The sequence below is a fragment of the Nicotiana sylvestris genome, chromosome 2 (assembly GCF_000393655.2).
Source record: "Nicotiana sylvestris chromosome 2, ASM39365v2, whole genome shotgun sequence".
Taxonomy (NCBI): domain Eukaryota; kingdom Viridiplantae; phylum Streptophyta; class Magnoliopsida; order Solanales; family Solanaceae; genus Nicotiana; species Nicotiana sylvestris.
The window spans coordinates 4,412,222-4,429,906 of record NC_091058.1 but is presented as its reverse complement, the minus strand read 5'-3'; the positions used below and the strand labels follow the sequence as shown (position 1 = coordinate 4,429,906).

The following is a 17,685-nucleotide window of genomic DNA, read 5'->3' as shown; positions in this document are numbered from 1 at the left end:
GATGAAGATGATAAAAGCTAGTGGATGAGGCATTAGATTAATGAGAGGCAAATTAGTCACGAGTAGACTCAGGATTTAAATTTGACGAATTCTATATTTATTCTTACCACTGAATCTTCAGAACTTAATATTTGTAGAAATTTAGTTTTTCACATATATATTTATGCTCCGTGTAGAAATATTAGGTTCAATTGAACTCATAATGCATCCGCCTCTGCTTAATAGGTGTATGTGCCAAGACATATAGCATCCAAAAACTCTTCAAGAAAGCAGATTAGCTTAATACCAGCAAATATTTTTAACCTCCTTCCCTTTTTTTCTGGTTCTTAAATGTGGTAGGAAGAAGTCCAATAAAGATTGTCTATTTGCATGATTATTTCATTTGGTTAAACATGTTTGGGCAGAAATTCGCTGTCCAGAAATCCACCCCTTTGGAAGAGTATAGCATAATTGATTTGTCTACTGCCTGGAATTCTGTCACTCTATAAGTATTAGGGGTACTCAAGTGACGAGAAAGGAGTATAATTTATAAGTGTTAGGATATCGACTCACATGTAAACATTTACAAGGCTAAACAGCATATGCTACTCTATAAAAGGAAAAAAAATACTTACATTTTCCTGTGTTTAAAGCAGAACAGTAACCTCTGTTATATGCACACATGAGAGTTGAGACGTTCATCACCTTCATGATTTAAGTGATGTATTTATACTTTAATTTATACTAAAAGTTGAATTCTTTTTGTTGTAAACATTGAATGAAGATAAGTACTATTCACCCGATAAAACAGCGGACTAGTCTTCTTGTAGTAGTAACATACAAGGAGGAAAGATTTGATTATTTGCTTAAGATAATATTAAGATAATATATACCACTGAATTAAAGATTTGATTCGGTCAAAAGGAGTTGGTTAAAGCTGTCAGGAAAGAAAAAATCAGGTATAATAGGGAACCTAGTAAAGCAACACTTGCACGACGATAAATCAGATAACAAAAGAGAATTATACCAAAAGAGACACAAATATTTAATATGGTTCGGTCAATTGACCTATATCCACATATGGAAAAGAGCAATCCATTATATAAAAATAAAGTACAAAATATCGAGAGAACAATCTCACGAAAAGGCAAACATAAGTGACGCACTAACACTTGTCCCGTAAAATCTCCCCCTAAACACGACTCTCAAACCCCATATGACTACATTGTGGATGCTACTGAATGAGAAGGAAAGATCTTCAATTTATAGAAGTCCAAACCTTTTCCTACAAGAAAAGGGACTAGCCAAATATGAGAAATTTATAATTTTCTTCTACAGGAAGGAAAACTCAATTATAGTAAACATTTTGCCTTTTCCTTCAAGAGATAGGAAAACCAAATATGGTAAGAAAATTAGGACAATACCTAACAATTCTCCCCCTGGCCTAAATTTTCTGACGAAATTAACTTGATCCACCTTCTTCTCATAATCTTCAATAATCGCATCTCAACGTGAGTACTACTCCGGTCAAATTTGTCAAACAAAAATCATGATTATCGTCAAATACATTGCGATTAGAACTAAACCTGTCAAGATGAGCCTGTCTTGAACCTCACTCTGATACCACTTGTTATGTTGAGGAAGAGGCAAACCCAAAAATAAAAAAGATAAAGAATACCAAATTTCAACGTGGAAAAACCTTCAAATCGAAGGTAAAAACCATGAGATCACAAAGATCCAAAAAGCTCCATTATAACAATAAGAGAGTTACAAAAGTTCTCCAAATTGGCTACATGACAATTGCCAAACACGGAGCAACAATAGCAACAACACATCAATTGAAGGAGGAGAAGTCACAAAACCGGAACTGCTGTTCGGGGCTCAAAATCAGATGCTACAGGCCTCAAATCCAGATCTTCACCATTCAAATCAAAGATAAAGATATTACAAACACTCAGTCAAAATGTTAGCCTAATCTAACGGTTAACAATTCGGAAAACGTAATTTGAAGTTAGCTGGTCGGAATAAAATCTGCAGCAAAACGAATATTTTTCTTCTCTCTTCTCTATTGATGAAAGCTCTCTAAAAAACCACTCATATGTGCTTAAGTCTTTCAAAGACTTGTACCAATGAGCATAGAGCAATTCTTCAAGGTTGTCCTATTTATAGATAATGAGTGGTGTTTTATCTTAAAGCCAAAACCAACTCTAAATAGGAATAAAAACCGAATCCAATTTCGAATAAGAATGGCAACCAAAAGAAAATAGGATTAGGCCATTGGGACTTTGGTCGGACAACATGGGCATGTACCCAACAAACTCCTCCTCCAACCAAGGGTCCAAATGTGTCTTCAAGTAGAGGAACTATTGACAGGCTTCATGCCTGCCAATTTTTTGCAAAACGCATGCTTATCTGCAAGCTCAACTACGAAGTCCTCAGACTGCTCCATATAAATCTCATCATCTAAATCACCATGAAGAAAAGTAGTATTGACATCTATCTGCTCAACCTGTAAATCTAGACTCGCGGCTAAGCCTAGAACTACACGAATAAAAGACATCTTCATAACATGGGAAAAATTTCATCAAAGTCAACTCCCTTCTTCTGGCCAAAACTTTTAACAACTAACCTCGCGTTGTACTTGGGCGCAGAGGTATGGTTATCTTGTTTTACTCTGAATATCCATTTGTTTGATAAAGTTTTCTTATCTTTCGGTAATTTCATTAACTCATATGTGCCATTCTCATGGAGTGGCTTCATCACATCTTTCATGGCTTCTATCCACTGATCTTTGTGAGTATCTTGCATGGCTTCATCATAGCTCTCAGGTTCTTCCATATCAGTCAAAAGTACATACTCATCAGGAGGATAGTGCATGGACTTTTGCTTCTCCCTTGTAGATCTTCTAAAAGAGGTTTCAGGAGCATTCGAAGTAGTTACCTAGGCAGGAATTGGTTGTTGATCAACCACAACTTCAGCAACTGGAGCATCCATAACATCTACACCATGATGATCATTTTGATCTTGGTCACTATCTTTATTATTATCTTGGGTTCCTTCATGTGCAATAGGTTCCTTGGCAATAAAAACTGGATCAATATCAACAAAGCTCTCATTACTCTGAGAATCTATCTTCTCAGTTTTGTCAATATCTTCAATAGTCTAGTCTTCAAAGAATATTGCACCACGACTTCTAATAAGTTTATTGTCAACTGAATCATAAAAATGATACCCGAACTCATCTTGACCATAACCGATAAAGGTGCACTGCTTAGTTTTGACATCCAGTTTCGATCTCTCATCTTTAAGAGCATGCATACAAGCTTTACACCCAAAAACGCTCAGGTGATTATAAGAAACATTTTTGGCAAGCCAAACTCTGTCTAGGACATCACCATCCAAGGCAATAACAAGAGACAAATTGATAACAAAGGAAACAGTGTTAAGTGCTTCTGCCCAAAATGTATTTGGAAGTTTAGCCTCTGAAAGCAAGCATCTGACTCTCTCAACTAGAGTTCTATTCATCATCTCTGTCAAACCATCCAATTGAGGCATCTTGGGCGGAGTTTTCTGATGACGAATTCCTTGTTCCTTGCAATAGTTATCAAAGGGACCACAATATTCACCACCATTGTCTGTGCGAATACATTTTAATTTCTTCCCCATCTGTCTCTCAGCTAAGGCCTGAAATTCCTTAAACACGCCAAGTGCTTTATCTTTAGATTTCAAAGGATACACCCAAAGCTTACGAAAATAATCATCAATGAAGGTCACAAAGTAAAGTGCACTACCTTTTGACTTTACTTTAAAAGGACCACACAAATCATAGTGTACTAGCTCCAATAAATCGGGCTTTCTTAAGGGAGGATGGCTATGAAAGGAAACCCTTTTATGTTTGCCAACTAAATAATGGATACACCTTTTCAGCTTTTCTTGCTTCACTCCAGAAAGTAAACTTTTCTTAGCCAAATACGTAATACCCATCTCGTTCATATGACTCAATCTTCTGTGCCACAATTCTGATAAAGTGTCACTTTCCACCAGATTTATGAAGTCATTAAGAATAGAGCCCTGTATCACATACAAATGACCATACTTGACTCCTTGAGCCACTACTAACGAGCCTTTGGTGAGCTTTCATTGGCCATTAAAGAGGGCATTATGTTAACCTTCATCGTCTAATCTTCCTGCGAAAATCAAATTGAAAGAAAAGTCTGGAGCATGCTTGACATCTTGAAGAACTAATGTTGGACCATTATTAGTTTTCAAACAAACTGTGCCAATACCAAACACCTTAACTTCACTAGCATTGCCCATCTTTAACACTCTAGAATCAACAAGAGTATAAGATGAGAAAAAGTTTTTTCTTGGTGTGACATGTGAGGTAGCTCTAGAATCTACTATCCAGCTCGTCTCATGGGATACCAAATTGATGACGTTTTTATCGTTAGCAAAAAGATTGTTCTCTTTATTTTCAACTTTCTTTCCTTCTCTAGTGTTCTATCTCTCCCCTGATCTTCTATAACCAAGATATTTGCTTGTGAGGACGAACCCTGAGATTTTCTCCTTACTTCCTCGTTCAACACACTACTCTTGGCATATTCCATGGTCACCTTGCCTCTAGGAGCTGAATTTGTCAAAGAAACACGAAGAGTTTCCCAAGAGTCTGGAAGAGTATTAAGAAGCCAAAGTCCTTATATCTTATCATCAAAATTAACTCTCATTCCAGATAGATGATCAAGGACATCCTAAAAATCATTTATGTGATCAAGGATAGGGCTGCCTTCCTTGTATTTAAAGGTCATCAATTGCTTTAGTAGGAACAATTTGTTGTTCCCGGTTTTTGAAGCATAAAGAGTCTCTAGCTTTTCCCACAATGATCTCGCATGTGTCTCATTCACAATATGGTTGCGAACATTATCTTCAACCCATTATCGTATATATCCACATACTTGTTGGTGCTCGAAATCCCAATCTTCATCAAATATACTCTCGGGTTTATGAGCTGCAAAAATGGGTAGATGCATCTTCTTCACGAACAACAAATCTTTCATCTTGCTTCTCCAAACATTATAATTTCTCTCATTTAAACATACCATCTTGCTCATATTCGCCTCCATTCTGTAACAACCCGGATAAATAACCAAGGCTCTGATACCACTGTTAGGATCGAAAAAATCAGGTGTCATGCGGAACCTAGTAAAACAACATTTGCATGACGATAAATCAGATAACAAAAGAGAAATATATCAAAAGAGGCACAAACATTTAACATGGTTCGGTCAATTGACCTACATCCACAGATGGGGATGAGCAATCCACTATATAAAAAGAGAGTACAAAATATCGAGAGAACAACCTCATGAAGAGGCAAACACAAGTGACGCGCTAACACTTGTCCCGTAAAATTCTCCCCCTAAACACGACTCTCAAACCCCATATGGCTACATTGTGGATGCTACTGACTGAGAAGGAATGATCCTCAATTCATAGAAGTCCAAATCTTTTCCTACAAGAAAAGGGACTAGCCAAATACGGAAAATTTATAATTTTCTTCTACATGAAGGAAAACTCAATTATGGTAAACATGTTGTCCTTTCCTTCATCCTTCAAGAGATAAGAAAACCAAATACGATAAGAAAATTAGGACAACACCTAGCAAAAGTTCCCTTATAAGGAAGATTATTATTTACTTCAGATACTATTTTTTAGAAAGAAAAGAAAAAATAAACCATTTATTCATGAAAAAGTATTTCAAAGAAGAGAGGGGAAATATGCTATGGAGAAGGAGAACGATGTAAAGTGAAATATACATTCAGCATTCACTTGTGGTTTTAGATATCATGTCAAAGCTGGAATGTAGAAGTTCTATATTTGCATTTTACGTCACACGTTAACAAGAAAATATTTCACTTGTTTGGTTAAAAAAATCAAGCCTACACATGAAAAGATTTTTAGATCATGAATAAAACTCCTATAATTTAAAAATTTCCCGACTTTTTAAAATGCTTAATTTTCTCTTGCTGCATACTTTGAAGCAGGGCTGCTCTAATGTTATATCATCAGTAAGGCTTGTGTCTTATGTCCCAAATTTGGGGAGATCCATTATTTAGAAATAATAGGTTTATAGGTATTTAAAAAATAATATTTAGTACTTTTTATACAAAAGCAAAGTTTTTCTAAAACAGTTCCCTTAAAGAAAAGAAGTTTTTTAAGATTATAATTAATAAAATCTTACTTAAGATCAACAATATCTCAAGAAAGATAAAATGGGTTGGCTATGTTATCAATTAAAAAGGAATTATTAGAGGAAGTCGATTATAAGAAAATTATTAATGACTTTACATCTCAAAAAACTAAAAAAATAGAGTTCAAATAAAAATATATATCATAATTTTCTTTTAAAAATTTAGGCCTCATATTAAACTTTAGCTTTAGGTCACACATATGATTGAGCCGCCCTGCTTTGAACTGCTCCTCCCTGATGATCAAGGAGCGAGGTAGCTCGTGCTCCCCAGCATATCTTTGATTCCGAAGAGCGAAAGTCCTTCCACATGCAACTTTCGAACCATTATAGTTTGTACAATTACACTTAAAATTCAAAATCTTAAGAGCCCGTTTGGCCATGAAAAGTGTTTTACTTTTTTTTTGAAATCAGTGTTTGGCCATTAAATTTTCACTTAAAGATGAATTTTGAGATCTTTCAAAAATTTGAAAAATTCCAAAAAAATTATTTTTCAAAATTTTTACTCAGATCACTCGCAAAAATTCAAACATAATATAAAATTATATTCATTTCCAAACACAACTTTAATTTTCATATGTCATTTTTTCACTTGAAAAAAAACTTCACTTTTTTTCGAAATTTTACACTTCTTTTGTCCAAACGCCCACTTAATTTGTCTTTGTGAGGTTAATCTCCTTATTCCTTAATGCACTTTTCTTTCAAAACAAAAGGAAGGGTTCAATTTAGGCTCTTCCTTACTGTTTTTTTTTTTTTCCCTTTCTTTTTTGTAGAAGGGCGCTGAGATATATGTTTCTTATTTGGGAGTTGGGATTTGGCAAGACCATCAAAATTTCCAATTTCATTAGGTATCTCTCTTTAGATGATTGGTTCTTTTTAATGACCCTAGCATTATTATAGCTGCTTAAAGTACCAATAATTGAAGGGAAAGTGCATTGTCTAAATGTCAGCATTCACCATCTACAGTTGCATGTCACTCCAAACTTCACTTGTTCTTTTGTCTTTTAGTTTAAAGAAAGCCGCTTTTATTATTTCCTCCGATTCATAATAATAAGTGACCAATTTATTTTTTTGTTTTGATTCAAAATAAGTGTCCAGTTATGTAATCAAGAAAAAATTCAATTTGTTTTTACAAAATAACTCTTATGTATATATCCTTAAAAAGTTTTCTTACTCCTCACATTAAATGTTTAATTAGGGATAGTTTAGTCATAATATATATTTTTTGTATAGAATTTAGTATTTTCTTAATGAGCGTGTTAAAAGCAAATTGATTACTTATTGTGAACCGGAGGGAGTACGATATATGAATTTGTAGATGTACACTTAATATATATATCAAACCAATAAATAAATAAGTAAATTTGCATACATACAGTTATACCTTAATCATAGTAATTGATGTATTTTTTTGATTTGTTTCTTAACTATTAAAATTAAAGTATTAATTTAATAAATTTCCCCTTTATCATATAAAGACATAACTGTCACACGCCTTTATCACTCCCACAAGCAACTCTCATCTTTTCTGAGGATAACTCCTACTTAGCGTGCTGATGTATCTAATGTTTTTTATCTTTAATTAGATGCCAATTATATGCAGCTATGCAACTTGGTATCTAAAACCAATATCCTTTCCTCAAAATGATATGCGACCAATCATTAAATTAATCAAACACCAGAAGAATTTTGCATAAACAAAATAAACTCAACACAAGATCCAAATGGATTTGTAGAATATAAATTTAATAATTAACAATGATTAAATTTGAAAATCTTTCGTTCGGCGCCGCGCTACTTCTAAAACTAGTGCTTCCAGATAAACTAATAGCCTGTTTCGCCAAACTTATTTTTGGCCAAGCTTCTGGAATGAAAAAAGTGCTTTTGAGGAGAAGCAGAAATAGTTTTGGAGAAACGGAAAAAAGTAATTTCTCTGCAAAAACACTTTTTTGAAAAGTACTTTTGAGAAAAATACACTTAGAAGCAGTTTTTTAAAGCTTAGCCAAACACTAATGGCTGCTCAGAAGTACTTTTCAAACTAATTAGTTAAACACAAACTGTTTCTCACAAAAAGTACTTTTGAGAAAAGTACTTTTGAAAAAAACACTTCTCAAAATAAGCTGATTTTTGCAGCTTGCCCAAACGAGCTATAAATATGTTTCGAGAAGCCCCACGAATGTCAAATATAAAGTCATGAATCTCATTAAGTTCATATTGGCATACTCTCCCTGATAAAAAATAGAAGAAAGGGATTTTTTTTTTCTTGCAAGGGAAGGGAAATTAGGATATGGAATCTTAAGACTTCCTGAAAATCAAAGACAAACAAGAATTTCTATTGCTAGATTTTAATTTTAAAAAAAAGTGTATTCTAATCGAGCTTATCCGAAAATAGATTAATAGGGTGTGTTGCGAGCCTGCGACAAATATATTTATTTGACTCAAAAGATATTAAAACCTTTTTAAAACAAATCAATCAAAAATGAAGGGGTAAATCTTAGTCAAACATAATTAATTCCAGATAAAAAATTTAACAATAATGATTGCATATGGGATGAGGAAGTAGATTTATATATTTTCTTCGAGGTCATTTCCTCTTTTTCTAGAATACCAGAAGGGAGCTTTTTATCTTCTTTTTTTAGAAATCGGAGAAGCCCCCCAGTTGAGATCTTTCTCTGGCTATATATAATCAGGGTATCTTTGCTCTTTGCTTGACTCGACATCTTCTTGCCACTGATGTGTCTTGGTCATGATTTTAGGCGTCACTCTTACCGATTCGTCGGATATCATAAAGGAGAAATGGAGTGGACTCTGTTGACATTCGTTGTTCAGTTGCTGAGACGGGATGTCGTTCAACTTGGTCGAGATGGTCAGATTTGACCAATACAATATTGAAATCCATCCTTATTCAAGACGGGCTCACTTGTCAGACTGATATTTTGAGTTTGGCAATCATAAATGATTAACACTTCTAGTAATGTATGTTGATCTTGCCTAGGTTTAATTACAAATTGTAGTAATTACGGAGCATGTTTGATTCGAAAAACTTTTGCAAGTTGAAAATATATGGGCGTTTGGACATAAGAATTGTAAAATTCCGAAAAAAATAAAAAAAATTCAAGTGAAAATGATATTTGAAAATTAGAATTGTGTTTGTGCATGAATATAATTTGGGTTATTTTTGAATTTTTGTAAGTGATCTGAGTGAATTTAAAAAAATATTTTTTTTGAGTTTTTCAAATTTTTAAAAAATTCCAAAATTTATTTTTAAGTAAAAATTAAATTTTTTTTAATCAAATACTGATTTTGGGGAAAAGTAAAAAAAATTTCATGCCCAAACGGGCTCATAGTATGACTCGGAAAAATTCAAAAGATTCTTGTTGATAAATAGGTCATGGTCAGAAAATGAGTTATGCAACTTCTAAGAGGAGAGAAAATGACATTTGAGGTGGACCTAAAGAATATAAAAAGAGAATAAAGATTACAACTTTCAATATAATCTTAGCTACAAAAACAGTTTAACTCTGGTCCTTAAACTGTTAGTGGAAACCACTATATATGCGTATTAGACACACATTCCTATGATTAATTATTTATATTTGCTACCAGATTTTCAGGTAGAGCTCATGTCCGCCACGCGTAGTATTCGATAATTTTGGTGTCAACACGCACAAAATCAAAGACTCAGAAGAAGAGAGAAAAAATGGCAAACAGTAATGGAAGAATTAGAGAGTCAGTTTTTTACAAAGAAGTGTTACCATTTGCAGCTATGGTGTGTATGGAATGTATAAATGTTGGATTAAACACACTTTACAAAGCTGCTACTAACAAAGGCATGAGTAATCATGTCTTTGTTGTTTACAGTTATGGTCTTGCTGCTGTTCTCCTTCTTCCTTCTCCCTTTTTCTCTACCAGGTTTCTGTTTTCACTCTATGTTTTTTTTCTGTTTTTGATCAATTGTTGTATGTGTAAATCTTATCAAGAATCTGATGGGGGTTGTAAAATTGGAATCATCTGATTGCAGATCAAGACTACTTCCACCCCTCAACTGTTCAATTCTTGCCAAAATCTTTCTTCTTGGAGTTATCGGGTAACATTTGATTTTTTTTTTTCATTCTTATTGGGTCATTCTGCTGCAGATGTAAAGCCAAAAAGATTTTTTCTTTTCCTGCAAATCAGGATTGATGATCAGATGTTTATACTGTTATTTATAAGGAAATCGATTGAATTCAATCGTTAAGTCTGATTCAGGGGTCTAATTAGTGCTGAACCAATACAAAGAAATCAAATAGTCGACCCGAATAATAGCCTGTTTGGCCAAACTTTTTTGAAAAAAAAAAAGTGCTTTTGGGATAAGCAGAAGCAGTTTTGAAGAAGCAGAAAAAAATAGCGTTCTCGTTGATTGACTAATTGAGTACTCCTAGATATTAGTGTACTCCCGATATGTTTCAAAGTAGACGAGTTACTTTTACTTTGAGTAAGTTCCAAAATAGATGATACATTTTTTAATTGGAAATAATTTAACTTTAAACTCTTCATTTTATCAATTTTAACCTTAATGAGAAGCTTTTAACACTTATGCTTTTAAGATCACAAGTTTCAAAAGTTTTTTTCCAAACTACATGCCAAATCAAACTACCTCATCTAAGTTGAAACGGATGGAGTAATTCTCATTCAGATGTAGAAATTTATTAGGGTTCTAAGCAACAAGAATTCTTTAAAGGTTGCTCCTTTTTTGCCCCCTCATTCTTGTGTGTTTTTCCTGAGCCGAGGTATATTGGAAACAACCTCTTTATTCTCATAAGGTAGGAGTAACGTGTATATACACACTATCCTCAGTGGCAGAGCCACCTTATAGGAAGGGGTGTTAAGTGACACCCATTTGCGGGAAAAATACATTGTGTAGGTAGGTAAAATAAATAAATTATATGTATATATACTATGTATTGACTCCTCTTAATTTTCTGGTATGTTTACTTTTATATATTTTGACACCCCTTAACGAAAATTCTGGCTCCGCTACTGCTCAGACCTCACGGTATAGGATAATATTGAGTATATTGTTGTTTCATTCTTGTGTGTTCCATTATTAGTAAATTATTTTGGACACTCAGTAACACTTTTTCTTTTCCTTTCCCAAAAAATATACACTTACTTTTAAAATATTTACTTTTTTTTAAAACATTAGATTATTATTTACCATTTGTAACATACTCTTAGGAGTTAATAAGTTGTAATTCTACCTGTGATATGTTCCAACATATATTTCATTTCTATATTACTTGTCCAGTCAAATACCGACAACTATAGTGGCTAATTGAAAGCGCAGGTGTACATCACAGATAATGGGGTATACAGGAATTAATTATAGCTCTCCTACACTTGCCTCCGCCATCAGCAATCTCGTCCCTGCTTTTACTTTTGTCTTGGCTGTCATTTTCAGGTTTTTGCTTCTTCTTTTTATCTCATGATGTCCTTTAATGACAGTAGCTTTGTGTTCTCTTTCCTATTTGTCCAGTGGTGAACAACTTTGTCTGCATCCATCAATTTTCCCCAACCGAATAAAATAGTTAAAACAAAGAATCGACTAGACCAAAATTATAAATATCTAATTTAAGCTAGCGTTGGCCATAGATTCCTAAACTTATTTTGAAAAATTCGATTTTGGTGAAGTTTGGTTTGAAGATGAAAATGTGCTCAGACATACTTTTCAAAACATATTTTCCAAGTTTATTTTGAAAAAAGATATATATTATTAGTGTTTGTAAAGATTTTGGCCCAAAACCAGCTTGGGATTTGGAATTTTACCAAAATATAGGCAAAATCTATGGTTAAACATGTGTTTGCCAAATAAAACCCAAGTTTATTTTGGCAAAATCTATGGCCAAACGGGTCCTAAGTTGTAGTCTAAACCGGTTTGGCCACGAAATTGTTTTCACTTTTTTCGATAAAATTTCACTTTTTTTTCGAAATTAATGATGGGTCATAAAATTTCCAATTTTCACTTGAAGATAAATTTTGAAATTTTTTAAAAATTTGAAAAATTCTACAAAGCTATTTTTCAAAATTGTCACTCAGATCACTCACAACAATTCAAAAACAAAATAAAATTATATTCATGTCCAAACGCAACTAATTTTCAAATACCATTTTTATTTGAAAAAAAAATTCACTTTCTTTTTTAAATTTTACAATTCTTATGTCCAAACGCCCCCTAAAGATTTGCAACTTTATGCTGTACTCAAGTGACTGTTTGAATATCCTATTAAATCCCCTTGACATAAGAAAATTAGATACAATTTACAAAGATGGGGGATTCATGATATCCAATTCGAGAGATATTTGAGTTTAGAAAAATGAAAATCAAGTTTTTTTAACATGGCAAATTATTTCATCAGCTTTCTGGTTTTTATTTTTTAGAAGAAGAAATTTGATGAAGTGGAAGTGTTAATAAACAGGATGGAAAAGATAGAATTAAAAAGATCAAGTACTCGAGCCAAAGTCTTGGGCACGGTGGTTTCCATCGCTGGAGCATTCGTAGTGACTCTCTACAAAGGCCCAAAATTATTGGTGGCTATCACGTCCACGCCCAATTTACTATATCAACCTCTCAGTTCGTCCCAATCGAATTGGATGCTTGGCGGCCTTTTCCTCACAACTGAATATTTTTTGGTTCCTATGTGGTACATTGTTCAGGTGAAATGCAGACTTAGTCCCTGAATAGAGATGTTCTCTTTTCCAACAAAACAAATTAGCTGATTTTGAGTCAATTTATTTGATGACAGACATGGATTATGAAAGAGTATCCAGCTGAAGTGACTGTAGTTTTCTTCTACAACTTGTGTGTGTGCTGCCTAGCTGCTATTGTAGGCTTTTTCACTGAACCTGACTCTAGCAAATGGCGAATTAAACCAGATATTGCGCTGGCCTCCATCCTATGCTCTGTAAGTGAATCGAGAAATAGGTTTGATTAGACATCTTTGTAATATATATATGACATGGCCAATCATTTGATGTGAAGCGCCTACCACGCCACTTTCCCCGGATATCTTTTAGATACATGGGTCGGGCCAAATTTGGATGAGTTAAAACAGTAAAATGGGCAATGGAAACTCATCAAAGCTGGATCAAAATGAGTAAAATAATGGGTCATAACTCAATCTGTCTAACATGACCCTACGTCTCTCTTTAATCTTTTTTAGCTTTTTTAAAAATTGTGAAAGTCAATGTATTTTTTCGTATATTATTAGCTTAAATTCTTCGAAATTTACATAGTCTCCAATCTCCAAATTTGCTTTTGTGTTTTTGGGTTTTGGTTGCATTTTGACTCGTCAAGTTACACTATTTTGATCCAACAGTTTGATGTGTCCTTTTGAATTGAACTCTTTGAGTCAAGTCAACAATTGGTTGCATTATGAGTTGATTTTGCTAGCTCCTTTCTTGTGTGACAAAATGATGTGTGCTGCATTACACAGGGAATTTTGGGCTCATCCCTAAACAATACAATTCACACCTGGGCTTTGCGCGTCAAAGGACCAGTGTATGTAGCAATGTTCAAGCCACTGTCCATTGCCATTGCAGTTGCCATGGGAGTCATTATCCTAGGAGATACTCTTTATTTGGGAAGGTACTAACTCCTCAACACATTTATTTTCTTTCACAATATATGTCATCGTCGATCTAATATACTACTTTCTGCTTTGACAATTAGCGTCCTGGGAGCGACTGTAATTGCCATTGGATTCTATACTGTAATGTGGGGAAAGGCAAAAGAGATGCCTGAATATGACGGTTCTAGTGATGATCTCGAGTCGTCTTCAGCTCAAAAGTTCCCCTTGTTACACAATTACAAAAATGAAGTCATCTCAAACAAGTAAACATGTTAGATGTTCTTGTGAAGTCATCAAACAGAAATGCAAGTTACACAAAAAGAGCGTTGTTGCTGTAAAGCAAGAAAGAAGCTATGTTACACAAGGGTAGCAGTTGTATAGGAAGAAACAAAAGGTTTCTGTGGAGAAAAACAATGCAGCAAACTGTTGGCATATATCCTCGTTTTGTACAGCTCTTCTGAAACAGTTTGCTCAACTTGTATCTCAGGAATGAACTAAAGCCTATTGTAGTACAGTAACTGAGCAAAAATGTATCAGGTATATAATCAAGGCATTGCTAATTAATCAAAATTAAGCAGGATGTGTGCATCCTTTCTGTACTTCAACAGGCTCTAATGTACTTCTTTATACTAAGAAAGATTGTTAAACCTCAATGATTCTGCTTATGTTCTATAATTCATTTCCAGAATTCCCGGAATTAATTGCAGCATCTGTCTACAGAGTGCTCTCAAATTAAACACTAAAACTTGTCAGGATATGGTTGCTAGAGGTGGTAGAATCAACTCAATTTTTGGTAACTTGTCTAATTTGCTCAAGTTTAAATGGACTGGACTCATTTGTTGACTTGATCCAATTGGTCAGATGGGTCAAAATAGTGTATCCGGCGGGTCAAAAGTGCAACCCAAACCCGACATATACAAAATGAACTTGGAGATTGGGAATTAAGGGTCTGTTTGGAAAGCCACTAGGTAATTGGAATTGGTGTAATTATTAGGATGGTAATTACACAACCTAGTAATACTCAGTTGTGTAATTACAACTATCTGTTTGTTTGTCATGATGTAATTGCAGTGTAATTATAAGTTTATTGTTTGATTGCACAAGTGTAATTACACAGTTAAATTACATTTTAAATTAAGTAACTATCAAAACTTAAAAGTTAATATAATAAATATGTCTATAAATTTTTATAAGTATAAATGATAGTATATTTGGTGATTATGATGTATATTTTTTTCGTGAATATACATTAATTAGCAATTATATATTTAAAATTAATATTGTAAAAATAATTTATATATTTTTTCTAAATTAATAATATTTAGTTTAGATACTTACAAAAATTAAAAACATACTGTGACGACCCGGCCAGTCGTCTCATGAGTTGCCGCTCCGTTTTCCCATTTCTGCTTCTTATTGCTTTGTGTAAGCACGTGATTTTTGCCCTATATGAGAATTACTCCCAAAAATTAAAAAAAAAATATAATAAAATAATTTTTTGATTGTTTGCAATTGTTGTGAATTTTGTGTTATTTTTCTTGTATTGTTTGCATTTGTCTGTGCATGTTTATTTGCTAAATTAATAAATAAAAAATACAAAAATATGTCGCATTTGCATTTAGGATTTAGGTTTGCAATTACGAATAATTAAGTTTGTTTTACAAGAATAAAAATTACAAAAATAGGCATCTTTTGCATTTTTAGCATTTAATGTCCAAACTGTGTGATTTTATCGTTAATCGCTATTTAATTGTGTGTTAATTGTTATTAAGAGTTAATTAGTATTTCCAGATAATTTTGGGTTTTATAATTTAATCTTAGCATTTTAGCTTTATTATTTAAGAAATTGAATAAATAAATAAAAAAAATAAATAGAAGAAGACCGGATTGGGCCTTTTCTTCAATTTTAAACCATAGGCCCAAAGATACCCAACCTTCCCCTATGACCGGGTCCATTTCAAATCGGGTCAACCCAGTCCATAACCCCAAAGACCCACCCATATCTTCCCATTTTTCATTTTTCACTCCAAAAAACCCTAACACCTAAAGCTACCTGCCCCCTCCCTCTTCTTCTTCTCCAAAACCCCTCCAAGCCCTAGCAGCCATGGCTGCCCCTTCCCCTCCAGCTTCACCATCCAAACACTGCTGCTGCTTCATCTTCTTCGTCTTCGTCGAGCTCGAGCTCAAGCTCCCATGGCTGCCTCCGCTCACCACTGCCCAAACCACCACCATCGCTTCTGCTTCACCTTCCATGACTGCTTCGTCCAGCATCTACGTTGCTGCGTCTTCTGTTTCATCTTCTTCGCCTTCGTCGAGCTCGAGCTCCTATGGCTGCCTCCCTCGACGAACAACACCCTAGCACCTCGTCTTCTTCTTGTCAAACAAACGAACTAGCCCCCACTGCTTCATCTTCTCGTCGTCAACCTCCCATTTCCGTCGACAACAGTTGACAACCAGTAATGACCCAAACAGCCCCCAGCTGAACCCACCACCATTTCCGTCGCCCAGCCTGCTGCCCGCCACCAGTTGAGCAGCGTCGATATCCAACCACAAGCAGCAGCGTTGCTGCTGCCTCGTCGAAGCATCTGATCCAAAACCAAGGCTCCTCGCAACTGCTTCGTTTTTCAAACGACACCAAACGACCATCTTCTTCGATGGTCCGTTCGTGGTCGTCTTCGGCGTCGAGTTATTTTGGTGCGATAATTGTTTCCGGGCAGATTTGTTTTCGTTCGAGTTCATCGTCGTTCCGATCTGGTTAGTTGGTTTAAGTTTTGCTTCTGTCTGTAATTTGTTTGATGTGTTCGGATCTGAAATCAGATATGTTTGATATTAATTTCGTGTTTATCGTTTTTATTATGTTCTTCAGTTTGTTTCATTTTTTTTTTGTTTATTTTTAGGTAGAAATTGTTAGTTTAATTATAATGTTGTTAGATTTAAGTTGAAGTTCAATTAATTATTTCTTCAGTTTGTTTCATTTTTTTGTTTGTTTATTTTTTAGGTAGAAATTGTTAGTTTAATTATAATATTGTTAGATTTAAGTTGAAGTTCAATTAATTATTTCTTCAGTTTATTTTTATTAATTTAAAAGGATTTAGTTTTAATATAGAAAATATGTTAGTTTGATAACTTGAATCCGTCATCTTTGTTGTTTAATATAGATTTAATTCGTGTTCTTTCTTGTTTGAAGTTCGTTTTAATCCAGTGATTTAATGTGAGTTTATGTTTTGGTTTTTAATTTTTGATTTAGTTTTAATCATGCATCTTTGTTGTAATTTTGTTGGATTTAAATTGAAGATCAATTGATTATTTGAGTTTAGTGCTTTGAATCTGTTTATTTATTTTGTTTAAGTTTAATTTGAATTTGAGCTCAACGATTTGGATATATTTGTTTGTTATTGTTGTTGAATCTGAAAATAGGTTTGTTGTTAAAAATATTGTTCAGTCAAAATAATTTCAGTTTTCTTTGTTGTTCATCATGTAGTTGAGTTTGTTCATAAAATCTGATTAGGAATTGGTTATAGCTGCTATATTTTGGTTAGAATTGATTAGGTGAATTAGTTATAGCTGACGGGGTAGATTGGTAAATTGCAGTATTTTCAGGGTTAAAATGGTAATTTCAGTAAGGTCAGAGGGGTATTTTTGGAATTAAAAATCTGAACAATTATTTATTTTGAGTGCTCTGTCCATTAAGATTAAATAATATTTTAATAATATTAAAATAGTACATGGTGGGGGACAAGACATAATGGTGGGGAATAATGCACTTGTTTAATAAAAAATGGGGAACAAGACATAGTGGGATTGCAGGGCTCAAGAAAAGTTGATTAAATAAATAATAATTGTATTTTTTATGTA

At 33.8% G+C, this 17,685-nt stretch overlaps 1 protein-coding gene across 1 annotated transcript; it reads left to right on the top strand.

Annotated features, from left to right (window-relative positions):
• Nucleotides 1-9,708: 9,708 nt before the first annotated feature.
• On the top strand, nucleotides 9,709-14,483 carry LOC104213671 (WAT1-related protein At3g28050-like). Its single transcript, XM_009763202.2, has 7 exons — nucleotides 9,709-10,135; nucleotides 10,245-10,310; nucleotides 11,550-11,663; nucleotides 12,679-12,916; nucleotides 13,006-13,164; nucleotides 13,696-13,847; nucleotides 13,932-14,483. Exons 1-7 carry the CDS (start codon nucleotides 9,924-9,926, stop codon nucleotides 14,095-14,097), a joined length of 1,107 nt encoding a protein of 368 aa, XP_009761504.1. The 5' UTR covers nucleotides 9,709-9,923; the 3' UTR covers nucleotides 14,098-14,483.
• The last annotated feature ends 3,202 nt before the right edge of the window (nucleotides 14,484-17,685 follow it).

What these genes read in the sequence shown, in the direction of transcription:
- LOC104213671 (XM_009763202.2), top strand. Translation starts at nt 9,924, where the DNA reads ATGGCAAACAGTAATGGAAGAATTAGAGAGTCAGTTTTTTACAAAGAA. An exon ending in TCTCCCTTTTTCTCTACCAG is followed by an intron (nt 10,136 to 10,244) that starts GTTTCTGTTTTC and finishes ATCTGATTGCAG; the next exon opens with ATCAAGACTACTTCCACCCC. An exon ending in CTATGTGGTACATTGTTCAG is followed by an intron (nt 12,917 to 13,005) that starts GTGAAATGCAGA and finishes ATTTGATGACAG; the next exon opens with ACATGGATTATGAAAGAGTA.